The following is a 26512-nucleotide window of genomic DNA, read 5'->3' on the forward strand; positions in this document are numbered from 1 at the left end:
TTTCCGTATTCGCAAACATTCTGCCCGTTACTGGGAATCTCGGACAATTGAGGCTAATTCCCAGGGGAGTATTTTCCTGATGGAACTCGGAGTTCGCAACAAGCTCTCTGATCACCTCCACAACGTCCCGCATCCACACATCAACGATCTCCGTAAGCGGCTTCCCCCTGCGATCCTTGAGTGTCCCGGTGACGGTGATCTCCGCAAGATTCCATGAAGTTGCTGGACCAGGCAGCGTGTCGACAACCTTGAGGAAGGTGCGGTTGTTGTGGAATGTATTGAAATAGTCCGGTGCTGAATGGCGACAATGCTGGTACTGATCATTTTGTCAGCGACAAGCGACTCGAACCGCAGAACATCCACACCATCTGACTGCGAAGAAGTTTGTTTGTTGCCTTCTGTGACAGCCCGGTGTCAAGAATCCAATTCGCAATCTCGAGTTCAGCCAGACTAGCAAACGGATGGTAAGCCGCCTTCTTTTCCGCGCTGAGTGCCTGCGACGCAAAATCAACTTCGAAGGGCGTAGGATGCTGACTAAACTTCCAGCCAGCCTTTGGATACTCGCGACGAAGCACACGGGAAATCATGACAAGCAAGAGTTGCGGCGACCGAGGATGGATAGTATGCCAGGAGCTGGAAACTGCGAAGGTGGGTTTGTGGTTTGACAGCGAAGTCACAGTGATAACGCATGCCGCCGATTCAGGCATATCACCTGTCGTCTCGCGTCGTCTCGCGCCACGTCCAAGTTAGCTCAATACCACTACCGTCTCCACCCTTTGGCATTCATTCGTTTACTGGCTATACTACCTACCTCTCATGGACGGGCCACGCGGCCGTGGCCGTGGCCGTGGCCGTGGCCGTGGTCGCGGTGGTCGCACAGCACCAGCAGGACGTCCCACATCAGGAAAGTGTGCAATTTCTGAAGGTATGAGCCTCTGAAGGTCGGCCTTCAGAGAGCTTCAGAAGCATCAGGGCATGCCAGACATCAGATGTTGTCAGACCTTCTCATTTTGTCTCAGACAGTGTCAGTAACACAGTACATCAGACAGCACATATCACACATTTCGTCAGAAAAACACCCCCTGCACGTAAATTGGCACAAATGCAGTGGATTTAAAAACTGCCATAATGATCATAATACATATACATGCACATATCAGAGCGTGGCATGTAGGCGGGTGTTCACCAACCAGCTCGAGCAGATCGTCGAGATCGTTGGCACGGGCATTGGGCGCGTGAACACGACGCACCGGCAGCAGCACGATCGCGCTGTGCAGAACGCGCAGCTCGCCGCTTTGCGCCACGAGGAGGAGGTACATGTCCGGGAGCGCATCTGCGCGGAGACGTGGCACGACGGACGCGTGGACTGCATCACAGGGAACGGCGTGATGAGCGAGTTGGGCGTGGGCGATGATGTATTCGATCACGACTCGGAGGAGGAGCTACACATCGTCAGCGCTGTGTCGAGGGGCGATGTTATTGGGTCTGATGCATCTGACCATCAGTAGCGGAGACAACAATAATGGCAGCGTCCGTCACGGGCCTTTTCTTTGGGAGCCCTGTCGACATCAGAGTACCTGAACTGTGCACTACCCTGCTCAGCGAGAACCTTGGTGATGCCTGCTGCCAATGTGGTCTTGCCGTAATCGACGTGACCTGTGTTCGATGACACGGACACGGGTCCTGCACAAGCTCAGAGTGCGTTCGAGGACGCGTTACGAGAGAGAGAAGGGATCGGCGCGAACGGAAGATTGGGCAACGGCTTACCTGGTAGTCTTGCACTCGTGCACATCCTACCATCCCATCACCACTCCCCGCGCTCGCTCTCGACCCGCGCTCGTACGTCCAAGGCCATGTGTGCCACTTGTCCACTGCGGCGCTGCCTTGGTCATGTCGAAGTTATGGGGCGTGCCGCAGAGGAAGCGGTCAAGGAAGATGTTCCGCGCGTGCTCGTCCGTGCACACAACGTGCAGAGACGGCACACTTGAAGTAGTCTCGCCGCAAGACCCTTTCACGTGTGAGGAGTTTGTGTTGAACCTGGCACTTGAAGGAAGGATCGAGCGACTCGAGTCTCGGAGGGGATGGACGATTTAACGATGCCCATCGCGCCGATTGCGAATGGGAAGACGCACCAGGGTGTTCAGCTTATCGGAGAGGAGCTGCCCCGCGGGCGTCATGCACTTATCGAGCCAGCCCAACCTCAGTGCGCAGGCGCAGGCGATCGCAGAGAGCCTGCTGAACAGAAGAGCGTCGGGTTACGAGTCCGCGTGGCTGCATAACAAGACGTCCAAGCCTGTTTTGAGTGCGGCGGCGGCGAAAGCGCGCTCGCGCGTGCTCTCGCTGTCGGCCGGCGGAGGCGGAGGCACTACAGGGTAGGTTGGAGAGGCGGGTAAGCCGGTGGGCAGGTGGGTGCGCGAGTGAGGGAGTGAGCAGGAGCGTGTGTATACATGTAACATGATCAAGCAGTCGGGTGCGCGAGTGAGGATCAGGAGTGAACGAATACAACGTTCACTCGCTTGCCTGCAAAGAAGCGGTAACTCAGCAAATATCGAGTGTGAGCACTTACCTACCGTGCCCGAATCCTCCGTCTCCAGTGCCACCCTCGCATCCGTCGTGTTTAGCACATGTTGATACATGCGGTGTCGGGCTTGAACGTCGAGCTCAGGTAGAGTGGGTGGGGTGGTCCGACGGCGGCTGTGGTTGAGTGAGACGATGTTGGAGGCTGTGAGTCACGACCGCAGGCGCAGTTGAAGTGCTAAGCGCCTTAGCCACGACCTGCCACGACACGCCACAGAAAGCGCGCTTGTTACCCTCCTCTCTCCGCACGTCCACACTCGGCCTCAGCACCCTCATCGCCGTCTTACCTTCGCTTCACCATTGCCCTCTTGCCGCCTACCTCGAGAACGTACGTGCGGGCCCGTCTACAAGAAAAGTCGGCACGTGTATCAACCCGCCGCGCGCCCCTCGATCGCGTACCATGCACAAGCTCAAGGAGAGAATAGTTGTAGGTCAAGAGCACGGCGGGCTCGGCGGGGTGGTCGTGACGAGCGCGGGAGCTGCGAAGTGTGGAAGGTCAGTGCGTCGGAAGTCGGAGCAGGGCGATGCGAGTGAGTGTCTGTGTCCGTCACCTCAGGCATGCAACACGCTGATGACGACTGTCCCGCTATATGTTGTCGGCGAGGCAACAGCCACCGCTCTCCATCCGCTCGATCACTGGGTTTTACACGCAGCACAGCGCGCGTCCCTCCAAGGGGAATGTCCACGGCGCCGCGAGCACGGGCACCTCCGAGAAGCTCACGCGGCTCAACATCACACAGCTCACGAATGTACCACCTGAGGAACCGTGCCGGGCACTGCTGAACCTCACACGCGATAAGAGCCAGGACACTTTCAAGCACGTTCGAGGAGCAGTGGAGCCCGTGCAGGTGTACGAGACACATGGGTCTGCGACGTTCAACGCGGAGGGTGAGTTCGCCATACCCGTCCTCCATGAGTACTTCGCTCTCTCATTGTCAAACAACGACTCCGCCGGCAGCTGGCTACGCACAACATCAATGAATCAAGCCCAAGCGCAGGGCAGCCTAGACAGCCGAGGAAGATTACACGATGACCAAGCTCCCGCCGAGCACCCACCGCCAAGCACCAGCGCGGTGCGTAAGGAGTTGACAGCTCGAGGCAACCTGGTAGGCTCCAGCCCGATGCATAGAGGCCCATTGAAGACAAACACGCCACCCTCCAGCCCGAGAAAGAGTGATGCCACCGAGTGCATATCCTACCTCGATGCGCCCGCTGCCAGCTGCATCGAGAACGACGCAGACGAGCGCGGTGAACCCAGCAAATGGACGGGAGCGCGCCACACAACATGGCCTGCAGTACTGGGGCGAGTACGAGGAGGATCGCCGCTATGATGCGCACGGGCGTGTGGCGTACCGCGCGAGCCTACTGAACTGTATATAAGTACTATGCTAGTGTAGCTGATAAACAATTGTCACATTTACGAGCAATACATCTGAGTGCTGAATATATGACAGCTTGTACCTCTGACAGTCTGATGCAGTATCTGACCACTCTGAGGCTGTCTGAGTCTGTCTGACAATTCTGTCTGACGACAACAATTTGCCAAAATTCGAGTCCTTGAGGGATGGCCATATGAGCCGTTCTGATGCGACCTGAAGCATTCTGAGCGCTTATGAAGCCCCTGACAGGGCCCCTCAGAGGAATTACACGAAATCCTGATGCAATGTGTCGCAGTCCACAAGCACTGAGCCAGTGATAGCAACAGAGGACAACTCACAACCGCGGAGATCAAGGCGTCGCATTCACGCTACAGCCAATGCAGACCCTGGTTCGTCTGTATGACTTTTTACTGGGTTCATTCTGACGCTGTGTGGTATTGTAGAGCTGCTCGAGAACATGCGACCCGGTCTCATCCAACAATCAGCCCAGCCCAATGAAAATGCTGCATACACAGAAGAGATGTATGACCATGTCGGCAATGGTGCATTTCCCGCGCCCCAGGGTCTCTCTCGTGCAGAACAAGCACAGGAACAGGGTGACGACTCGGACGACCCTGACTTCACCGAAGAGAACATACGCGCTGGCCGACGACCCACACAGCCCCGGGCCCAGGTGCAGGCCTCCGAAGTGAATCAAGCAGGGAGTAGCACAGGATTCACCACGAACACGGTACGTTGCATGGTTTATAAGGGCTTCGGAGAGACTCAAACCGGACTCGGAAAGCAGTTCTCAGCCCGTCTTCAGCCCGTCCACCCTGTCGGCCCTTCATCCAGCCGCCTGCAAACTCTCATGGGTCCGCATCGGCATTCCATTCCACCTCTGACAGCTTCTACCATGGACGTATTTTCGTCTCCATCTGCTGTATCTCCACCTGCATCTCAGACAGGTTCGCTCGACCCAACCCTCTTACATCTCATCCAGAATGTAAATTCGTTGAATCCAAGTCATATCCTACGCTCTCAGCCTCCCCTTCTCTCGAATAGACCCTCTGTGTCGCCCGCACCGGGAGCAATCAGGCCTCAAAGCTCCTTATCGCCGTCTAGCTCATTTGCTGCCCAACATAGCGCTCCAAAGCGAACGTCTTCAGAGCGGGACGATGATGACCAAGCCGAGGACGTGGATATAGCCGCAGAACGCCGCCATAAGCGGAAGCAACAACACAACGCAAACAGGCCACGCTATCGGGATTCCCGTGGAGACGATGAGTTGAGCACCCTCCTTGACGTTGTGAAGAACGACCTGCAGGTACATTTCGTCACCGTCACTCCCTTCCCAAGCAAGAGCGAGCGTGACACGATCATTCAAGCGAAGTACAAGGAGGGATTGATCACTTGCAGCGTCGATGAGGCAAAGCACCCACTCGTCAAGGATAGGCTCCGTTTGGTACGTCTTTGTGCATTTGGTTACATCGTGCGGTGCATCTGACAGATGTCGCGCACAGCTTCGCCAAGAGGAGTCGAACATGCGCAGCCGTCTCAAGCGCATCGTCATGTCGAAGTTGCACAACAAGTACAACCTCCACGTGGAACCTCGTTCAGCGGGTGAGGTCGAACACAATCGCGCGTGGGTTGCCTTTCTGCTCGGACCAGAGCCGTTAAGTACAGCCGAACCTGAAGACAGTATTGCGCTGACTCAGCGGAGTGTATTCCATTGCAAGGTAAGTGTCCATCATCGGAGACTAGCAGTAGTAGTAACTGACATGTCTATCGCGGCTTGGATAGGAGCCCGAGAAGCGCGTTGGGCATTTTCAGAACTCGATCATCGAGGAGGTGATATTCGAGCTGGCATTCAGTCACGTCAACGCGCTCGGTTGTCTAAATCAAGAGCGTTTCAAGCCCATCTCTCATCCGTTGATTGCTAGCATCCTTACATCAGCAAATCTGTCATTTGCCTGACGTGTCCTAGCACCTCTAGCGCCTTCTGAGCGGTCTAAGGGCTGTCTCACATACCTTCCGCGTCTGGTATTGTCTAACAGCAAACTTGCAGGAAACTCACCGCGCGCGAAGGCGCAAATTGGCGCCAAACCGCTGTGGTGAGCCTTCTGAGGTAACTATGTAGCATTAGGAACGTATAATGTACATGTATATAAAGCTGTGTGGTATAGTATGTAGTGTGACTTCTGCATCAATCTCCGAGTCCTGTTAACATGCAACACTCCTGGCAAAGGCGGGCTTAGATGCCACGAGCTCGCGACTGACGTACATACGTGCGGTTCTGCACCGCGCCGCCAAGTGCGCTGTGCGGTGGCTGAAAGAGGCTCATCGCGAGGGGCGCTAGCGTCCTGTAGTGCGAGCGAGGTCGTCCGGATTATACGGGCATGGCAAGCCGGCCCAGTATGAGAAGTAGTTGTTCCCGCGGCTGGCAAACAACCCGTAACCCGTTTGTGTCGCCGAGGGCATCCATAAGCTCGGACTGCTTCGACGGGCAATAGTCCCTGTGCTCGCCGATGCACATCGACGTCGACGAGTCTGGTACGAGCACCGGTGTGCCAATTGTGGGTGGTGCGTGACGGCTGGCATCTGGGCTCGCAGAGGGCACCTCCGAGGGACCATTCCCGACGCGGCGAGCATCGCGAGCTGCATGCTCGGGGGATGCATACGTGGATGGGTGTGCTCGCGCTTCTTATACATCGCCGCGTGCTTCTCGAGTACAGCGATGTTGCGCACGCACCCTTTGTTGATATGCTGAGCTCGACGTAGTCGAGCAGGTTGGCATCCTTCGGTTTGCGTGACCCGTGTTGGCCTGCTTCTTCCGAGGGATTTGTAAGGATTGACCAGCACCACATAGTGGACGCCGCCTGCCTCCACTTCCTCGACCCCGCCACACTCCAGTTCGTCGATATCCCCGATGCGTCGTACTTGCGCACGCCCTTCGAGTCCCTCGCGGGGGTCGCTGACCTCGTCGAGTTCACCGTCCTCGACGTCGAGCCCTCCGGCCAGATGCGCGGCAAGTCGGTTCTTGCCGACGCACAGGTCGCCCTCAGCGGCGCATTCGCCTCCGGCGGCGGCGCCGAGGACGACGCCATGGACGGCGGCGTGGCCTCACAGATTCTCCACACCCGCACCCACCTCGGCGCCATCCTCCAGCCCGGCGACGCCGCGCTCGGCTACTACCTCACCAATGCCAACTTCAACTCCGACGCCTTTGGCTCCCTCCCCGCGCACCGCGTCCCCGACGCCTTTGCCTCCCTCCCCGTGCACCGCGTCCCCGACGTCATCCTCGTCAAGAAGGCGTACCCCAACTGCCGCTTGAAGAAGAACAAGCCCCGTAACTGGCGCCTCCGCAGCATCGCGAGGGAGGCCAGCGAGGAGGGCGACACCAGCGCCGACCGCGGCGTTGTCGGCCCCATGGGTGGCCGCGACAAGAAGAAGGTCGAGGAAGACTGCGAGCTCTTCTTGCGCGATCTCGAGGAGGACGAGGAGATGCGCTGCGCGGTCAACCTCTATCACGCCAAGGACGCCAGGCCGACGTTGCCGCACCCGCGCTGGCGGGCATTGTTTCGGAGGTGGAGAGGTGCCGGGATGGCGCTGAGAAAGCTGTCTACCTGTCTCGCAAGACGATCAGTTCGGCGTACTAGTATCAGAGGAGGCGATGATTACAAAGGCTGGAAATGACAAAAACACTGTCATCCGCTCACGACACGCAAAGATAATTGCCTGCAACCCGCGGATGCTTCACCCGGGCCGATCCCCAACGCGCACATCGACGCAGGGCTGCAGTGCGCAAAGTCTCCATGTGCTTGCGAACGGGTGATAGAAGTGAATAAGGTAGCAGGAGAAGAGGATATGTGGACGCATAGTCGACGGCCGCTCATTAAATTCGAAGCGAGCGAGATACGTACTGTGTTTATATGCTCCGTATCTCCTGCCTCCTGCATCGCCTTCCAATTCCGGGCATGCCAGCAGCTGGCATCCGAGTCTTCGAGTCCTGCAATGCTTGTGCTTTCGCGCGGTGCCTGCGCAGTTCTGATGTCCAGTCGAGATGGTTGACCACAGTTAGGAGAAAAGGAATCAGATAGAGGTCGAAGGAATGAATACGCAATGTGGGGTGCGGGATGGTCGTGCGGGATGGTCATGGTAAGTCGTAAGGATAGGTCGCAGGTGCCACGCTCGCGAAGCGCCTGTCGCGGTGGCACGGCTGCTCAGCAAGACTACTTATTGAACTTGCGTGGGTAACGACGCTTCCCGACGTTATTGTTTTGCACGACGCACATGAATCTGGCATGTACTATGCACCTTGCAAAGCTCAAGTCTTATTCTTCGACGCTGAACTGAGCGAGGTACTTTCAAACGAGCGCTTATGGTCTGACCGCGACACTCATACATCCGCGCGCTTCGTGTGATGTTCGATGTTGCGGTGGACGAGCTACACGAACCCACCTATAGATACCCGCCTGCGTCACCCATGGTATGTATTTCAGAACATCAAGGATACTGTACTAAAAGACATGTTCATGAGCATGATAATCAACGTATTTGCTAACAAGGTATGCACGAAACGCGTCGAGTGAGTCCTGCGCGCGGAAACCAATAGGAAGTGGGTCTTCACCATACACGGGTAGTAAATGCGCGGCACGGAAGATAGAGTCCAGATGGACAACCTGGCAGGGTCGCCGTGCATCAGCATCGAGTTCTGGCTCGACCATCCACATTCCCGTCTCTTCGTCAGGTTCATCGCCAATCGGTTCGAACCATTCAACGAGGGCGCATGGATACAAGATGCCGTTGAACTTGAACGAGAACAGAAGGCGGATACGTACGGCGTCCAAACCCCGAAATCCTTCCTGAGCAGAGTCCTTCACGATGTAAGCGCAATCGTAGCGTGCGCCTTCCGACCGCCAAGACGGTGTGGCTCGAATGCGTTCGCGACGCATCCCACCAGGACCAGATGGATCTGCTGGAGCGTAGAATGTGGCGACTGCCGATGGATAGACCGAGAGTCGTAGGTTTGGAAGGGTATAGGTGGCTAGCACATCTTCGTCTTCGGGATCTTCGTGCAGCTGTTGAGCCAGGAAGTGTCCGATGCACGTTGTGAACTCCGGACGGCTAATATGCGCGCTAAGGTCACCTAGCAATTTGGGATATCCCTTAGCTGAATGATTGCGCATGGTGAGCAATACACAGTGATCCAAGCGATGTATACGACGTACCTCGCTGACGCGCCAGAACAACAAATGCCTCGACAGGCGGACCCTCCACAACTCCCTCATCATCGTCATCGTCATCCGCCCCCGCTACCCGTCCATCCGCGCGATTCACGTTGTTCTGTGCATCATCCGCGGCGCCAGGCCCGGCGGGTCTAGCTGGCAGTTGCGGGTTCGGCTGAGGAGCTTGCTCCGGAATGAGCGGTGGACCTTGCAGAGGATAGTCGAGCTCGTCAGCTTGATCTTCGAGTGGCAGATCAGCAGCGAAAGGCCCTGCTGGACCCGGCGAAGATCGAGACAGCGAGGTGGTAACAGCTTCCGACAAGCAGGTACCTTCGAGCATGCCTCGCGCGGCAAAGTCCACACGCGCCGCGGCGAGCTTGTCAAGCCGCTGATTGGTCGTGAGCATCTGGCCGAGAGCACGGTAGCGGTTTGAGCGCCGCCACGGCTCCTTGACCGCCTTGATGTGCTTGCTCTCTGTGAGAGACGTACATAGGCCATACAACGCCCCAAAGTTCCACGTATGACGAGGCATATGTCCATGGGAATGTTGACGTGGGATCGAGAAGCCCTCTGGCCTAACCCCTGCATGCCGGAGAAACTCGCGGTGATGGTGATATTGAGCAAGGTGCGCCTCACATTCATCGAGTTTGGTATCCGTTTGAATTGGATGCCGGATTCGGTAGGCAAATTCTAGGTACTCGCGAGTCATGCATACGATCTCGCGTGGAACCAGCCCTTTGATAGCCGCAAGCCAGATCTGTAAGTGACAAAGTTCAGTGCAAGTGAGAAGTGTTGCTGCACCGAGCGTGCTTCCGGCTTACCTTCATCAGTGCGCGGGAATCGTCGCCAGTCCACTGTTTGAAATTCCGCCCTTGGTGGAAATGGCGTAGTCCCACAAACGGCGGCATTGCAGCAATTCTGCCATGATGATCATCGATGTGAGTACATATGATTGAGAGTATGATTGAGCTGACCGTCTGTCGATCTCATCCAGAATCTCGGCCGCTCGCGCCTCTCCGTACTCAATCTTCAAATACTCAATGGTCCAGTCGACACCATGGTCCTTGAAGGGCTTGATGAGTTGATGTAGGAGATCACCGGACAATATCTCATGGATGTCAGCGCGCGGAAAGTCGTTCGTATATGGCTAGTGGTACGGACAAGTGAGTATGCAACTCTGTCACCATTCGAGCGAATATGACTTTACAATGACGTTCGCCACAATCCCATACTCCTCCCATAGCTGCTTAGCATCCAAACGTCGGACGAGCTCCTCCGTCAACTCCTGGCTTCGGCGGCCCTGCGTGAAACCGTCGTCCAGGTGGTGGCAGTGTCCGGGACATCTACAATGGGCAGCACGTCAGGAATCGTGTTCAGGTGCGGCCAGCGACGATTGCACAAGCAATGAAGTACTGACACAGGACACCACCCCTCGACAATACAGGCTGCCAGTGCCTGCTCTGGATAATCCATGAGATTGGGTCCCACTTGGTAGATGGTACGGCGGAAGTGACCATCAGGACAGCGCACGACCTCCGGGGTGGACATCGCTGGACGGAGAGGGCCCAGAACAATAGAAACACTGGCGTGGTACAACTGACGCTTGAATGTACGAAATGCGGTGCTATTCTTGTCTTTCTTCTCACCTGTCTTAATCCATCAGCAAGCGGTTCAGGTAAGAACTCGAGCACATGTGGGACGTACATTTGGCTATGGCAAGAAACGCAACAATACGGACTGCATTGCGATGGGCCCGCCGCACACTGTTCGAAACGTTGCCGATGGAGACATAAAGCGGGTAGTACTCGTTCTGCCCCGTCGCAACCGACACGGTGGTCTTGTCACTTCCCACAATGATGGGTACGAACATCGACCCGTGGGTCGTCGGATCTTCTGCGATTCTGTCCTGTTAATGAGTCCGTAAGCCGCGGCGCCGCCGCTGGGCCAGCAGAACCTTATTCGACAGATGTGACTCACGGCCTGCCTCCACGCCCAGTTGCCTGATAAAACGTTGGTGAGTCGTCGTCCTCCTTGTCCATTCACTTCCTGATACGGCACAAGGTTGAACTCGCCGTCGCCGTTATAGTCCTCGCAGTCGATCAACGAGTGGACCACAGTGCGGGTGTCTCGTTTCCAGATAACGTATGTCTCGGTCATCCACGATGGTACGTCGCCTTCTGGCTGTGGTCCTTGATAGCTGAGCTCAATTTTCGACCAAGGTGCATCACCAAGCGCGATTGCGTCGATCGTATCGAGGAGGTTAGCGGAATTCGCAAACGGCGGTTGGCCTCCATACTCGACCAGCGACGCGGCCCACAGATCCATCAAGGTATTGATGTCTCTCTGCGACATCTGATTCTTCTTGTACAGGAACTCCGCCACCTCAAACTGGAGGCGAGAGCCAAACGGAGCCCAGTCGCCTTTAGTGGGCTTGTCGCGTGGCGGCGGTGGGGCTCCCAGCTCGAGGAATTTACTGCCATCCCTAGTGCACGGCAATGCTACAGTCATCGAGATTGGTATGTGATTCAATCCGGGCTGACACAGCCTACTCACCGTTCAGTGCAGGATGAAGTCTGCGCGTCCACCTCACCGGCGCCGCGGCTGGCTCGCCCTGTCGATCTTCAACCCTCCGGGCCGGCATTTCATTAGGGAAGGCATTGTCACCATTGTCTGCATGCTGTACTTGCAGTGGATCGACTGGATCTTCATGATCCCTTGCAGCGGGGCCAGTCGGTGGTTGGGCATGGGTCGAATTGCGATGTTGGGTGAGTCCTGATCGATTCTGAAACGATTTTCCACAGAGATGACAGTGGATTTGTACAGAATAATGATCCATGTCTTCGCGCAATGAGTAGGAGACCTGAGATTGCTGTCTGTTCAGGACACGATGGGGGAGAGGGCTGAGGTGAGCACGCTGGTGTTGTCTCTGCGCGCGCGCTGATAAGGCTTAGATGTGAGTGGCGCAATGCCCAGGCACGGGCTGAACGGCTGAGCGGTCTGCCCATTCTGCAGGCCGTGCCCAGATTGGCTCATGATTTGGGTGAGTCACGCTGCCAACAACCGTCTCTAAGTTGTTCGCTTGCTGACTCAGTCACGTCCGCTGCCACGTCACACTGCAGCTCCCTCATCACTACTTCCACCACCACCGACTCTCATTGCGACTGCATACCCCGCCCTTTCTTTGATTATTTCCCACTCATTCTACCGTCCTTTTCCGCTCATTTCATCCCTCGATTACCCAGTTATGGCAGATACCCCGGCCTCTGAACGCCGTACGCGTGCCACAAACGCTTTTAAGCGTCCAGGTCTACCCGACCTCGAGAACAAGGTCAAACGGCGCACCAAGGAAGAGATGGCCCAGGCCAAACAGGCAGAAGACACTGCGCAGAAGGCTGCCGCGCAGGCGCGTGCTAGAACTATCCAGAATGTTGCGACGGTTCAGCATGATATGCAGCAACGTGACGCTGAAGAACAGGCCCAACGCATCCTACCTCCGAAGTATGCTGTGAAACGGTCGACCCGTTCCGACAGCAACACTGGAAAAGACACCGCGGGCATCAACGCGTCCCCGGGTCAAGGGGGACTCGGAGTGAATGGTGACGTCCTTTGTACTTGAACTCTCTGCGCCATCATGCATGCTCATAATTGCTTGTATTTGCTGTCAGCCATTCCTGGAGACGATTCTGCGGCCATGAATGACAAGATCTCCGACAGTGAGAGTGCAGGTATCCAAGTCCATTGATCGGGCTGACCTGATGGATTCTAACCGTTGATCTGCACGATGGTGCAACACTTATCCTCACAGATACACCCCTTCAGGCACAGAAGGCCCCGTCAAAGAAGAAGAAAAGGGCGAAGAAAGTCACCCGGTCAGACATCGACAACTTTCCCCTGGCCGAGACCCAAGTTCCGACATCTGTCGGAGTTACGCCAGCGGTGGCGGCCCGTGCTGGAAAGCCGAAGGATGTCAATGAGCCTCAGGCTGGCGCGTCCGGGAAACGCAAGTTGGCCCCATCGACTGGCACATTGTACGTGGCTGAGTCACTCAGATCATTCACTGGATACTAGTACGCACTCTGCTAACTGGAGCGTTGATGGTTGACCAGGCCCATGGCGCTGGCGTCTCCAATTGAGCCGAGTGCGAAGAGGCTCAAGCCGGCACACCCCTCAGGGATGCTCGTGTCGTGGAAAGGACTCCAGGGAAAATTGCCTGTCACACCACCGTCACTGCCGCCCCAGCCTGCAACCGCCACGCGTAGTGTTCCAGCGCCTGCTGACAGTCACGGCCCTGAGAAGTCTACCAGGCCCCGCCGCCGACAGGCTCCGATTACCGGTGACGTTTCATGCATTAGGGATGTGTTGGGCACCTTGGATCGCTGACCACATGTCTTGCTGCCTCTTGTAGATCCCAATGATGGGCCCACCGACAAGGAGCCTGCTCCACAGCACCCAGTCCATGGCGAGGCGATTGGTGAATCTGGTACGGAAGGCTTTGAATCGAGCAACAACTCCATAGATAGTGGTGTCGATGAAGAGCCCCGTCGCACCGCTCAGGCGAGTGGTCTGAATTGGTCGTTCTTCATTGACTTACTATGCATATTGTCAGGGCATCGTTGGTCCTAATCCCATCGTCACCGCTGAGGGTGTTGAACAGGAATATTCGCCGACTTCCGTCGGCATCAATAACAAGTCCTTGACTCGGACAACTGCTCCACATGCTGCTGCTGCGTCCCAGGCCCCTCAACAATGGTGGTCGGGTAACAACAGCCTCAGCTAACATAACTAGTTATAATTGATTATTTAGTCATGAATAACTAGTTAACCTATGACTAATAGTCGACCTGTTCACACTTCAATCTCTCCATAATGACTGATCCGTCCATAGTAACAAGGATCATTGAGTACTCCAGCAATAATAGTCAACAACTAAGTAGTCATACAAAGGTAGTCGGATATGGGTAGTCAACTGTACATAGTTGGACATAAGTAGTCGTACTTAATTAGTCGTACTAAACTAGTCGTACTTAACTAGTCGGACATAAGTAGTCGTAGTCAACTAGTCGGGCATAAGTAGTAGTACTTAACTAGTCGTACATAACTAGTCGTGCATAACTAGTCAGACATATGGTGACCTGGAGGTAGACAATGGAACGCAGGACACGGTCGTTGTGGTTCGTCGCCTGGATGGCACCGTATTCGAACAAGACACCGAACTTGTCATAGAAGAAGGTCGTCTTGATGCAAATAGCAACAAGGGCGATCCTATAAACGGAAGCATGTCAGCATACAGTCGACGCAGGACGAGATGACGAACTTACGTAGACAAGGTGAGGTACAAGCCATAGGCGACGGCGTACGCGAAGATCTCGGCGAGGTCCCAGTTGTCGGGTTGGTTCGAGGGCAGGACACGGTCAACCGACAAAGTCATGATGGTACCGTCGTTAAGAAGGGCGATGATCAGGACCATGAACGGCGGGCAGTCGAACTTGAACGCTTTTGCCGGTGGTGTCAAATTTGGTAGTCTCCTTGTACTCAGCTATGACTAGTCTATGTTTCGTAGTCATGCATCTCATAGACCTTTTAGTCGATATCCCATAGTCGAGCAAATTTAGTCAACTGTATCCAGTCAACCGTATCTAGTTGAACAGACTTAGTCATTCAAATCTAGTCGGCCATACCTAGACATCCGAATCTAGTCGACCACATCTAGTCAACGATATCCAGTCATTTATGCCTAGTCAATTGTATTGGTTTGACCATATCTAGTCAAACATAAGTAGTCAATAGTGCCTAGTCGTGGTATCTAGTTTACTGTATCTAGACCATCTAGTCAAACATAAGTAGTCAATAGTGCCTAGTCGTGGTATCTAGTTTACTGTATCTAGTATACTATAAGGTTACTAGTCTGACTTATAGTCATTGGATGACTAGTTATGTTTGGCTAAATAGTCAATTATAACTAGTATGTTAACTGAAGTGGCTCCGGGTAAGGGCTTTGTTGGCCTTCCCAGCGACTTCGGGGATGCTGCGCGTCTGCAGCAGGACCTCCCTGAGACCAGCGGTGTCAAGGAAAAGCGACGGCGCATCACAAATGATGACCTGCCGCCTGGTACACTATCGAGGTACAACAAGATATTCGTGCCGAAGCTCATCGAGATAGTGGCTCGCCTCGCCAATCCCTGGGAGCTTCAGGTGATCAACTTCCCGGGTGAACTCACACGACTCTGGGATGAGACGTTCCCGGATACCGAACTCGGGTACCTAGTCGAGGCAGGTACTCCGCTTTTTGAACTGGTACGTAGACTTTGTTGTGAGGTCCGATGTATTGTTGCCACGCTGAACCGGCGACCTCTCTCAGTCTACGCAGCGCCTCTACACTTGGCGCTCTACGGTCGGCACTAATGCCATTGCTGCAGTCCAGAGATTCTGGGAAAACGAAGGGATTAGTGATCCGCTTGATCGCGCGGAGTGTGCAAAGATTGCGATTGGGCCGGGGAAGCCCTATCTCTTCGGAGAGGTCGAGTTCATGCCTGACCTACGGACAATTGCGGTAATGCCATTCATTTGGCTGCTCATAGTACCGCTCATTGACATGGCGACAATGGTTTACTAGAGACGCGTCAACCGCTTCGAAAGCCCAGTCATCCTTGATGCGCTTGGGGAGCATCTGCGCATCATCGATCGTGTGGTCAAGAAGCCAGTCGCTTATCCGCGTGGTGCACTCATGCTTGCCGCCGCCGCAGTACGTCTATAGCGCAAATCGAAATTTGATGGTGCTTGCATACTCATGACATTATGTGCACAATGGCAGGCCGAGCGAGCATGGAAGCTTGCTGTCGCGGATGGCAAGATCGTGCCCGAGCGCAAGGATGCGTTCTCCGAGAAGTCGGTCGGACCAAACATCAAGATATTTGGCAATGCCATCGCGCAGCTCACTGATGCGAAATGGGCGCAGATCCTGTCCAATGCTCGTGCCTTCATCGTGTTCAAGGATGCCAAATCGAGGTCTCTTGCTATCGATATCGATGATGACGACGATCTGTATTCGGACGAGGAGTACTATATGAAGGCAAACAAGACTTCGATGAGTACTATCGAAGATGTATGTTCCGCATGGTCTGTACTTGTCCGTTTGCTGATGATCGCTTTCTTGTTTAGGACGCAGACTCTCTATGAGCATCTGGTGCCATGTTCAGAGCTTCAAGCCCGAACATTGCCCATCAAGACAATCAGGTGTATGATGCACGCAAGTCGTGATCTGCCAGCGACGGGACACTCTCTTGGACATACGATTATACCCGCCATTCTTTTGTATGCTGTTTTTCAGTCACTCATTGGTTTGCTTTGTCACGCACTCTGCGCTACTTTACTTACACTTCAACGCTTCTAGTACGGGTTAATTTAGCCTTCTCTCGACCTCACAGCTTACGGACTCGTCCTAGTAGCCGTCTAAGCTACAGCTCGAATATACTGCTTTGTTCTGTAACAGTGACTAGTGGGCCTGAATTCCGTGCTAAGGTAGGTCTCTTGTGTGCCTAATGAATGACTCATAGAGCCTTCAATGCCTCGCAGTGCCTTGAATTAGAGAGGGATCTACAAACCTGGCTCGTATTGCCTCATCTGTCTCCTTCGTCTAATTGCCTATATAAGACAAGATAGACGGCTTTAGATGACGTTAGACAAATGGACAGGATTGCTGATGTACAGTTGTACGTTTGCGCTGTTGGCTGTCGGCACGATGTCATGACTCACCAACTTTAATCCCACTGATATGTAGACCTACCACGGCCTGAGCATGTACCGGACCGGCCGCTATGTGGGCGCGCAGTTCACTAAGCGGTACTACAAGATCTACGACAACTTCCTTGCCGTCCTCAATCAGTTCGCAGACGAGCCGGCCTGGATGCGCTATCGCAAAGCGTTGTTCAAGCTTGGGCTGTAAGTGTCCAATCTTTCCATTGATTTACAGCTTCGTTTACCGTGCTCAAACAGCCGACATGCGGGCGCGGTCGCCGAAGAAGTTCAGGCCCCTGTTGTTGCGACTATGTCGTCGGCAACAATCCGGCAAGAAATGGAGCTCCTTGAGAGTCTCCTTCAAGACATGCCCCCGGATAGTTCAGATCCTCCCTTCGACCCCGACGCCGAGTATGAGCGCGCCGCCGACGCCGAGCATGAGCACGCCGCCGACGCCGAGCATGAGCACGCCGCTGACGACTTGGAGAACGAGTCGGCTCAGGCTGATTCAAGTGCCGCAGATACATGATCCGGCAGTGGTCCCTTCTATATTTTAGACATTGTAGTAGGCTACTTAGATCCTACTTTAGTTCGTATTGGTGCACATTATTGCTTCTTTAATCTTCAGCTTCATGGACCCCGTCATCCCTACTACATTCGTTTCCTGCGCCGGCTTATGTTATCAGCGACATTAAATGTCAGTTCTGTCATGTTCCTCGGATGAACGCGTGCTCGAGCTGCTCAGTAAAATCGCTCCATTGGTAGTACCAATACTATGGCGTAGTGAAAGTGACGCAAAGCGAGACCATACATCTAGTAGGAGAACTGTGCGATGTATAGGTATGGACGGAGAACGCCGTCTCCGGAAGGAGGTTTGAGATCCGTACAATGACCAGAGGGATCACGCCATCTCCAGATGGTCGCTCGATCTCCGTAGCCTCCGTCCGTCCATACACGTCGTTATGGACCGATCGGAGAAAAACGTGATCCCTGATACGTGTTCTTTCTTGAGTAGGGAGTGAACTGTGGTTGCGGTACCGGTATAGACCTGAGCATGGTGGACGCTGCGAACGAGGTGGATCAAGACTTACGCGCACCGGTGTTCCGGACACTTTGTTGCACACAGGGGAGGCTGGCAGGGTGATCGGGGCTGACTTGCGCGACTTGCGCGACGGGGGTGACATGTTCGACATGGCTGAGTCTTGAGCGAACGGAGGCTGGTACTTTCTATGACATAACGCACATCGAAAGCCCATTATATAGACAGACGGGAAAAGGGGGATGCGACGCTTTGACTTTCATAATTAGCGGTAGCTCGCGAGCGTGGCCACAAAGGCCAGGGTTGGTCATGCGCGTTCTGAGGGGTGCAACACAAAGCGGTGTGCACAAACGACTTGCCAATAGGGGCAACTTGTGTTCGCTCGTGTATTCCTGGTCGTCGTGGTAACGAGGCAGAAGCAGTGCGACACAGAGGCCACGGCGCCGGCAGGCCAGGTCCAAGGCTGGTAATACGCCACTGAGTGGCCACGGATCCTAGTTCAAGAGACCCAAAACGGATGCCTGCAGATCGTCAGCTACTAATTGTGGTTACCTTGACTGGTGTTGCTTGACAACAGGCCTGTAAGGCGTAGTACTTCCGCAGCCCACCACAGAGGTAGTAGAGCCACATGCGACGTCCGGGTTGCTGAACGAGCTGCTACAGTGGTTCTTGACGACACGAGATGTCTCGCGTGCAACTGTAGCGAACACCAAGTGAGGTATACGGGGCATGATTTTGAAGCATCTTGCACTTGTGTGGCCGAATAGTCGAGCGACGGCTTGGATGAGATCTAGCGACTGAGTCGAAGGAACGCGCTCAAGAGGCGCGCGATGTACGCACGCCACAATAGGCGCTTGTAGCCCCTCGCTCGAGCGCTCCGTTCCAATTCCGTTCACCTCCACTCTCTATACTGGGACTGAACAACGTAGCGGCGCATGCAGGCCTAGCTTTGTTGCATTGTTTCTGCCGTTGCTTGTTCTGGAGCGCGACTGTATCTGGAGTGGGGCGACTTACGGCCGCATACGGCAGATCTTCTGCTGAAGGCAGGACACAAGAACTTGAATAATGCGGCACTGGCGACCTCACACGAGTTTCATGCTAGTGCTGAGCCTTGCGCTGCATGCATGTGCTATCTGGCCGTTCACTCCGAAGAGATTCGCAGGAAATGCCTTCCTCGGAGCGGGGTCCATGGGTGTCGATGACGATGGGAACATCATAGCGTTCGGGGACTTCAATGGGGATCAGTTGTGAGCATGCTCCGCGACGCGTACAGACGATGTACTTAGTTTCACAAATATAGCTTGGATTTACTTGGCTTAGCATCCGACCGGCAGACATTGTCAGTATACCTGTGGGACCATGGTGCGCAACGCTTCCATGGGCAATCAAATGTTCAATTAATGAGCAACCAGAGGAGTACACGTTCAGGAAATCTGCCGTGTTCCGTCATCCTCAAAGAGTATACAACGTTATCCCTGGCGACTTCACTCAAAATGGCAGGCTTGACCTACTTGTCTTGGGCCAAGCTGCCTCCACCAGTCAGCTCGCAGTACAGCTCTACAGGGCGCAGTCTGGCGGCGCATTCGGTACGAGCTACGTGATTCTTACCACGCTGACCAATTACTTATTACACTACACGCAGAGCTATACCCAATCTCAGGACCACCATCTACGATGGCCCAGCCTATACCCATGGATATGAATGGAGACCTAAAGATCGACCTCTTTGGTGTTTCCCCAGGCGGCTCGTCAAGCTCGCCCTTCAAAGTATGGGACAATGCTTGGAACGTGTCGCAGAAGAACAGCCCCATATTCAATCTGTACGTTTGAATCCTGTTCTGCAGAGCCAGTTCGTCTGATGTGTATGTGGTTAGTGTCGATCCGAAATTCAACGGAGCGCAATGCACGTTGTCGAATCCGCATAGCAACGCAGCCATAGACTTAAACGGCGACTGCTTAGCAGGTGCGTCGACGACCTGTCGATTGACCCATTCACATTGACAGTCATGAGTAGATATCTTCCTCGTATGTGACGACACGGATACCGCCTCCAAGTACTTCCAGATCTGGGTCAACAACAAGGACGACGGCTTCCTCTTGGCCCAACTCGGCCGTCTGCCAAAAGGAGCACAGTCAATTTCTTTTGCTGACATTGGTGCGCGCAACCTCTTAAATCGTCGGCCTTTCTTCTGACTTCATAGCACAGATCGTGATGGAACCATTGACATGGTGTTCGCTACCTGTGCATCAGTTTCTAGCTCCGGTGTCGGATCGAACTGTTACATCAACGTTGCATACAACAAGCAGTTGTCCCTCTGTGCATCAACAACTGACTCTGGTCTTCGCAACGGAAAGCGCGTGTGCAGACCACCCGAGCAGCTGTGCACGGCCGATCCTGACTTTCGGTTCGATCTGAGTGACCGGAGCGACAACGATGTGAGTATTGCCGATGGATCCCATGATATGCCATACATCCTGACCTGAATGCTCAGGCGTTGGTGCGCATCCCTCTGGAGGACATCTTCCCTTCCAAGCCTTCTCTGCTCGTCATGGATACGACGCAGAGCCCAGCGCTGCCGGTCTCTCTCAAGCTCGGTGACGCAAATCAAGATGGCTTTCCCGACATCCTCGCTATTGTAGTGACAGGCTCAGGCTCTCAGACGTCTTACACACCTCAGTTGGCTGTATCCGAGCCCTGTGGCCCTGGCGTTGCCGGCTGCGGATCTAGCACAAAGAACCGGAGAGGCTGGAGTGTGGTCAAGAAAGGCATAGACCCGCTCAAAGGCATCCACGACGCCCGTTCGGTCGCTTTCTTCGACATGGATGAAGATGTGAGCGTTATGCATTTTACGCGATGAACGTTCGGCGCTGACCTGGCGCGTTGTAGGGGAGCCTTGATATCATGATCCAAAGGACCGGCACGCAGGGCGAGGGTCACATTCTCTTCGTCCAGAACAACTTCTACTACGACGCGTTCTTCCTCAAAGCGATTGGTATGTGTGCGTGCTGACGTTGCTGGAGATGCATTCTGACCTGTGTCCCAGTACTAAACGGGGCCTGTGGCAGTTCTATTTGCAGAGACGCAAACACTTCTGCTCAGTATCATGTAAGTCATCGCCAACATCCGTTGGCCAGTCCGAGCGATTGACGATGCCGCAGCCGTATGGTGTGAGCTATTCGGGCGCGACATACAAGTATACTGTACTTGATACCTCAGGAAGGCGGTCCGCAGCTGCTGGTACGTGATGCTCGAGACCGCACATCGACCACCCACTCACCTGTCTTCAGTCGGCCAACTTCCGCAGACTGCATATCACGCTCTCCTCACACCCTACTCATATTTCGGTCTCGGCAGAACCAACAACTACATCGAGAACCTCTTTGTCGGATCGACAAAGCACTCGAAGCAACATTACATCAACATGGAGGGTGTAATTCCGAATTCAAAGGTCGTTATCATTCCTCCAATAGAGGAGAACGAGGCGTGGAGGAGGGAGCTGTATCTGCGGCCGGGAGAGTGGATCCCGTGGGTGACCCTTACCGTCATCGCTACCCTCGGTATACTGGCAGCGATAGTGATGGTGCTGCATCTGAACGAGAAGGTGAGAGTCCACGATCACACGCTGCGCATCGCTGTCTGACGTTTACGACCCAGAGGGAAGACGAATTGGAGAGGAGACGCGCTTCCCACCATATCAACTTCGATGCACTGTAATTTATCTGTGTGTTCTCCTTTCTAGTGATGTCAATGGAAATGCTACACGTCCTATAATGTACAACCCTTCCTCTTTCCTACGCGCAGGACAATGATTCCTGAGGTCCCACCGAGTGCAACAATCAGTCCCCACCTGGTGCAAGCTCCCACTCCGTATGCTTGCCATCGCCCCCAAGGCACTCGACACGGCCCTCCGTCTCCAGCTTGCGCAAATGCAAGTCCACGCTGCTCGCCGCGCTCTCCCACAGCTCGCGCGGGAACTCCGCGTAGATCTTCGAGACGAGCGCCCACGTCGTCCACGACTCGTGCCCCGTGGGGGGACTCGTCTCCAGCCGACGGAGGATCTGCTGCTCGCGCGCCACTCGGTGCTGCAGGTACATCTTCACCTGCCTGAAGCCCTCCTCTACGTAAGGGCCGTGGCCGGGGTGCACGGGGCCGAACTTGAGGCCGTTGTCGCTGAAGTCGACGAGCTTCTGGAGGGTGCCCATGTAGGGCCCGAGCTCCTCGAAGATGGCGCTGCCGTGCCCGAGAATGGTGTCGCCTGTGAACAGCGACTCCTCCACTGGGTAGTGTAGGCAGATCGAGTCGGCTGTGTGACCGGGCGTGTGCAGCACCTCGAGGACGGAGGACGACTTGTCAGCGGCAGACGTGGTGACGGGGAACGTTTGCCCGTGACTGAGCTCGTGGAAGACATTGCCGGAAGGGTCGGGGACGTATGTGCCGGGCATGGCTTTCAGCATGTCCACTACAGTTTGCAACTTCGCGTACGGTGTGTGGAGAGGGAACTTGTGTATCCGGGGAGGTTGGTATGGGGGACCATCGGAGTTATGTCTTTCCTCCCATAGCTGGCGCAAGATGGAGACGACGGATGGTAGTCCCAGAGTGTGATCGTGATGCTTGTGCGTCAGGATGATATCCGAGATGTGGGGCTTATCGGCGTGTGTTGTTGATGTTGGATCCAGGAGAGCATCTCGCAGCAAGACCGGGTACAACTCTCGACCCTCGCCGGTGTCTACCAAGATGTATGGATTATGCTCGCCCACAAGATAGGTGTTGGTTCCTGTATTGCAATTAAGTAAGGACAAGCTTTAAAGCAACGGTATGAAGCGTGTTTTGCCTTGTAATGTATAAGGCCCGGGATTCTAAGGCGGATAGGTCAGATCCGCAGAAGCAGCTGTCTGGTGTTGATACGCCGTACCTGTCCCAAGACCCTCACCACTGTCTTGCTTAGCTGCGGCAGACTTGAGCAGCCAGTAAGATGACATTACCCATAACACCTACCCTTTCAATGTCTGGCAGTTTCTTGGACCCGGACATCGTGGTGGTCTTCCGTGATAGAGAGCTACGAGCTGGGGAGCACTGCACTTGCTCGATAGATGACGAGACGGGCGCTTCGTTTCCGGAGAGCACAACGGAGCCACCACACGACCTCAGCGTACGATACAAAGGCGGTCAAAGAGGAAGACAGAGGACGATTCGGACCGCATCCTGCACCTTCAATGAGTGAGCACGCTCCAGGAACTCAAGCGATGAACAGAGTGGCCAAGTTGTAGACCGGGCGCTAACGAGGTGCTGTGTGCCGAGAATGGTAAGGCTGACAAACAGCAGCAAACACCCGGGCGCTCAGCGGTCTACTGCTTGACCAACACTGTCGGTGACTGCGACACACTCACCTTCCGCCATGGCGACTGCTGCGACTCTGCCCCCCATGAACGCCTCGGACGGACCCTACCAAAAGCGCAAGAGGTGAGCGGTATCATTGTACAGTAAGAACTTTCGTTAATTCACCCTTCATTGTAGGTCGCGCTCCCTAGAAAACTCGGAGCAACCTCCTTCGAGTCGGCGCAGGTCAGCTTCCCCTCCAGGCCCGGGTCGCCTGGTTGAGCTTCCGAGGGTGGACGATGTTGACCCTGCGCGACGCGCAGAGCGACAGCGGCAGCTCGCGGCGCGCATGGCCGCCCTTGAGCTTGAGAAGATGGAGCGCGAGAAGGGCAAGGATGGCGACAAGAAGGATTCTGAGTCCAATGCAAAAGCCGAGTTTGCCAAGCTGACAAACACGAAGTCTGGTGGTGTGTACATGCCTCCGGCTCGCCTGCGCGCCATGCAGGAGGCGGCGTCGAAGGACAAGGCCGGTGCAGAGTACCAACGCCTCTCGTGGGATGCGCTGCGCAAGTCCATCACTGGTATTGTCAACCGAGTTAACGTGGCGAACATCAAGCACATTGTCCCGGAGCTCTTCCAAGAGAACCTTATCCGTGGCCGAGGCCTGTTCGCGAGGAGCGTGATGAAGGCCCAGTCATCCAGTTTGCCGTTCACGCCGGTATTCGCGGCGCTCGTGGCCATCATCAACACGAAACTTCCTCAGGTTGGCGAGCTACTCTTGACTCGGCTGATCAGTCAGTTCCGGAGGGCGTTCAAGCGTAACGACAAAGTGTGTACCACCGTTTGATGGACAATGCTACATGTGCTGACCAATACGTCTAGATTGTGTGCCATTCGACAACGACTTTCATTGCGCACCTGGTCAACCAAGGTATCGCGCATGAGATCATCGCACTTCAGATCCTTGTGCTCCTTCTCGAACGCCCCACCGATGACTCTATCGAGATTGCAGTCGGCTTCATGCGCGAAGTCGGTGCCTTCCTCGCCGAAAACTCGCCCAAGGCGAATGCAACTGTCTTCGAGCGCTTCCGTGCGGTGCTCAACGAGGGCACGATCAGCCAGCGAGTGCAGTACATGATCGAGGTGCTCATGCAGGTCCGCAAAGACAAATACAAGGATAACCCGATTGTCCCGGAGGGGTTGGACTTGGTGGAGGAGGATGACCAGATCACGCATCAGATTCAGCTCGAGGAGGAGCTGCAGGTGCAGGAGGGACTAAGTATGTCCTCGATCAGGGTTTCATTTCGCGATTGCTGACATGACGTACAGATATCTTTAAGTTCGACCCGAACTACGTGGACAATGAAGAGAGATACAAGTCTATCAAGGCTGAGATCCTGGGCGAGGGCTCGGATGACGAAGAGGGCGAGACAGAAGAGACGACAGACGACGACGAGGAAGACGAAGAAGGTATGTCCTGTCTCCTATCTCTTGGTCTTTTTTGTGTGCTAATTGGTAGCAACAGTTGTCGAAGATAAAGCCGGTATTGACGACCGCACGGAAACGAATCTCATCAACCTACGCCGTGTGATCTATTTGACGATCATGAATGCATTGAACTACGAGGAAGCTGTACATAAGTTGTTAAAGGTTCAGATCAAAGAGGGTCAGGAGGTATGTTGACTGAAGAGCTTGCTGGCGGTCACGTCGCTGACCGGAGTCCACAGATCGAGTTGTGCAACATGATCATCGAATGTTGCTCGCAAGAGCGCTCGTACTCTACGTTCTACGGCCTCGTCGGCGAACGGTTCTGCAAAATCAACCGCGTGTGGAACGAATGCTTCGAGGAGGCGTTTACCAACTACTACACTACCATCCACCGCTACGAGACGAACCGCCTGCGCAATATTGCACGCTTCTTCGGGCACCTCTTCGCGACCGACTCCGTCTCGTGGGCGGCTCTCGAGTGCATCAGGCTCACAGAGGACGATACGACCTCGAGTAGTCGTATCTTCATCAAGATTATGATGCAGGAGGTTACAGAATCGATGGGTCTCAAGACTTCGGTCGAGCGTTTCAAAGACGAGGAGGTGAGGATGGCTTGCAGGGGCATGTTCCCCATGGACAACCCGAAGGACACCCGGTTCGCTATCAACTACTTTACGAGTATCGGCCTCGGTGCAGTCACGGAGGAAATGCGTGAACACTTGAAGGTATGTCCTTACATACTCGTTCGTACGATGCCGTTATTCACAGACTTTTGCAGAATGCGCCAAAGATCATAATGGAGCAGCGTCGCGCAATGCTCGAGGCGGAGTCTTCGTCCTCCGACTCAGACTCGGATGACGACGATAGCTCGTCCGACTCTGACTCCGACCCTACCTCTTCTGACGCATCCGACTCTGACGATTCCCGACGCTCACACCGGAGACGCCGTTCACACACCCCGCCACGCCGCGACCGTGGGCAGGATTCGCGCACACCTCCACCTCCACCTCCACGTCGGCGTCCGTCCCCCTCTCCCCCGCCACGCTACCGCGACGATAGGCGCCCAGCTCCATCACCGCCGCGCTACCGCAAAGACGACAGAGATGTGCGGATGACCGACGGCGATCGGGACAGGGATAGGTACAAGTCGCGCCGCGACTCGCCGCCTCCCCGTCGCCGTGCAGTATCTCCGCCTGATTCGCGGTCTCCACCGCCGAGGGGCAGGTACGACAGCCCACGTCGTCGATCACGCTCGCGCACGCCTCCCAGGCGGGACCGAGACTACGATAGGAAGCCGCGTGACGACTCGCGGGACCGGAGGGATAGGGATGATCCCAGGGATCTCCGACAGTCTGATTCGCGGGACAGGTATCGGCGAGACTCGAGGCGGTAATGTGGATGTAGGGTTGTATGATACGATATGCACGTTTTACGGTTTATGGTAGCTTGGCTGCTTGATCAAGTTGATGGGATGCGTATGTACTGTTTGTGCTTTGTTAGCATCGCTGTAATGCCAAAGCTAAATGTCACCCTGGATCCCCTTTGCCCGCGCGATGGCTGGGCCGAGCCACACTGTTGTTCTGCGAGGCCAGGTCACTGTACGCAGCTGGGGAGACGCCACAGACGCGTCTTGACACGCGTTACGTCAGCGACTCGCGTCGGACGCGCACGCGGTCGTCATGGGGCCGCCGTGACCTGAATAAACACGTCCAACGTGCAAACACCCTATTTCACACATCCTTAAAGAGCCACATATAGCCACATATCCTCC

General features: G+C 55.0%; 10 protein-coding genes across 10 annotated transcripts; 7 read left to right on the forward strand and 3 right to left on the reverse strand.

The window, feature by feature from the left end:
- Positions 1–585: 585 nt before the first annotated feature.
- C8Q71DRAFT_720355 (uncharacterized protein) lies at positions 586–1508 on the forward strand (the record flags this gene model as incomplete). Its single annotated transcript, XM_047921355.1, has 3 exons — positions 586–648; positions 704–925; positions 1161–1508. 3 exons carry the CDS (start codon positions 586–588, stop codon positions 1506–1508), a joined length of 633 nt encoding a protein of 210 aa, XP_047784008.1.
- A 1469-nt stretch (positions 1509–2977) lies between these two features.
- C8Q71DRAFT_720356 (uncharacterized protein) lies at positions 2978–3957 on the forward strand (the record flags this gene model as incomplete). Its single annotated transcript, XM_047921356.1, has 3 exons — positions 2978–3072; positions 3182–3465; positions 3740–3957. The coding sequence occupies 3 exons, from the start codon at positions 2978–2980 to the stop codon at positions 3955–3957; spliced, it is 597 nt and encodes a 198-aa protein (XP_047784009.1).
- Positions 3958–4476: 519 nt separating this feature from the next.
- Positions 4477–7631, forward strand: C8Q71DRAFT_877618 (uncharacterized protein; the record flags this gene model as incomplete). Its single annotated transcript, XM_047928425.1, has 9 exons — positions 4477–4686; positions 4791–4903; positions 5082–5400; positions 5459–5674; positions 5739–5899; positions 6004–6049; positions 6109–6120; positions 6449–6518; positions 6805–7631. The coding sequence occupies 9 exons, from the start codon at positions 4477–4479 to the stop codon at positions 7629–7631; spliced, it is 1974 nt and encodes a 657-aa protein (XP_047784010.1).
- Positions 7632–8455: 824 nt separating this feature from the next.
- On the reverse strand, positions 8456–11999 carry C8Q71DRAFT_698981 (uncharacterized protein; the record flags this gene model as incomplete). Its single annotated transcript, XM_047920046.1, has 10 exons — positions 8456–9108; positions 9167–9315; positions 9484–9920; positions 9985–10081; positions 10138–10310; positions 10371–10506; positions 10581–10809; positions 10868–11069; positions 11141–11661; positions 11717–11999. 10 exons carry the CDS (start codon positions 11997–11999, stop codon positions 8456–8458), a joined length of 2880 nt encoding a protein of 959 aa, XP_047784011.1.
- Positions 12000–12407: 408 nt separating this feature from the next.
- C8Q71DRAFT_853477 (uncharacterized protein) lies at positions 12408–13786 on the forward strand (the record flags this gene model as incomplete). Its single annotated transcript, XM_047926946.1, has 5 exons — positions 12408–12759; positions 12829–12888; positions 12969–13191; positions 13270–13496; positions 13569–13786. 5 exons carry the CDS (start codon positions 12408–12410, stop codon positions 13784–13786), a joined length of 1080 nt encoding a protein of 359 aa, XP_047784012.1.
- Positions 13787–14247: 461 nt separating this feature from the next.
- On the reverse strand, positions 14248–14630 carry C8Q71DRAFT_877619 (uncharacterized protein; the record flags this gene model as incomplete). The annotated part of the gene is made up of 2 exons (XM_047928426.1): positions 14248–14425; positions 14482–14630. 2 exons carry the CDS (start codon positions 14628–14630, stop codon positions 14248–14250), a joined length of 327 nt encoding a protein of 108 aa, XP_047784013.1.
- Positions 14631–15127: 497 nt separating this feature from the next.
- On the forward strand, positions 15128–16752 carry C8Q71DRAFT_903958 (uncharacterized protein; the record flags this gene model as incomplete). Its single annotated transcript, XM_047928834.1, has 7 exons — positions 15128–15457; positions 15522–15713; positions 15777–15905; positions 15975–16265; positions 16322–16552; positions 16609–16681; positions 16736–16752. 5 exons carry the CDS (start codon positions 15128–15130, stop codon positions 16337–16339), a joined length of 960 nt encoding a protein of 319 aa, XP_047784014.1. The 3' UTR covers positions 16340–16552; positions 16609–16681; positions 16736–16752.
- A 2279-nt stretch (positions 16753–19031) lies between these two features.
- C8Q71DRAFT_877624 (uncharacterized protein) lies at positions 19032–21712 on the forward strand (the record flags this gene model as incomplete). Its single annotated transcript, XM_047928427.1, has 13 exons — positions 19032–19183; positions 19237–19298; positions 19349–19522; positions 19579–19756; positions 19811–19899; positions 19951–20091; positions 20143–20372; positions 20429–20767; positions 20824–20929; positions 20981–21042; positions 21096–21174; positions 21225–21538; positions 21592–21712. 13 exons carry the CDS (start codon positions 19032–19034, stop codon positions 21649–21651), a joined length of 1986 nt encoding a protein of 661 aa, XP_047784015.1. The 3' UTR covers positions 21652–21712.
- C8Q71DRAFT_229366 (Metallo-hydrolase/oxidoreductase) lies at positions 21567–23316 on the reverse strand. The gene is made up of 4 exons (XM_047917157.1): positions 22933–23316; positions 22850–22882; positions 22769–22793; positions 21567–22711 (listed from the first exon to the last, which is right to left on the reverse strand). The coding sequence occupies exons 1-4, from the start codon at positions 22966–22968 to the stop codon at positions 21774–21776; spliced, it is 1032 nt and encodes a 343-aa protein (XP_047784016.1). The 5' UTR covers positions 22969–23316; the 3' UTR covers positions 21567–21773.
- On the forward strand, positions 23197–26277 carry C8Q71DRAFT_735362 (MIF4G-domain-containing protein). The gene is made up of 7 exons (XM_047922470.1): positions 23197–23397; positions 23452–24082; positions 24136–24532; positions 24583–24723; positions 24779–24927; positions 24981–25466; positions 25520–26277. Exons 1-7 carry the CDS (start codon positions 23333–23335, stop codon positions 26132–26134), a joined length of 2484 nt encoding a protein of 827 aa, XP_047784017.1. The 5' UTR covers positions 23197–23332; the 3' UTR covers positions 26135–26277.
- The last annotated feature ends 235 nt before the right edge of the window (positions 26278–26512 follow it).

Source organism: Rhodofomes roseus (assembly GCF_022264815.1).
Source record: "Rhodofomes roseus strain CIRM-BRFM 1785 chromosome Unknown C8Q71scaffold_2, whole genome shotgun sequence".
In the NCBI taxonomy this organism is placed as follows: Eukaryota; Fungi; Basidiomycota; class Agaricomycetes; order Polyporales; family Fomitopsidaceae; genus Rhodofomes; species Rhodofomes roseus.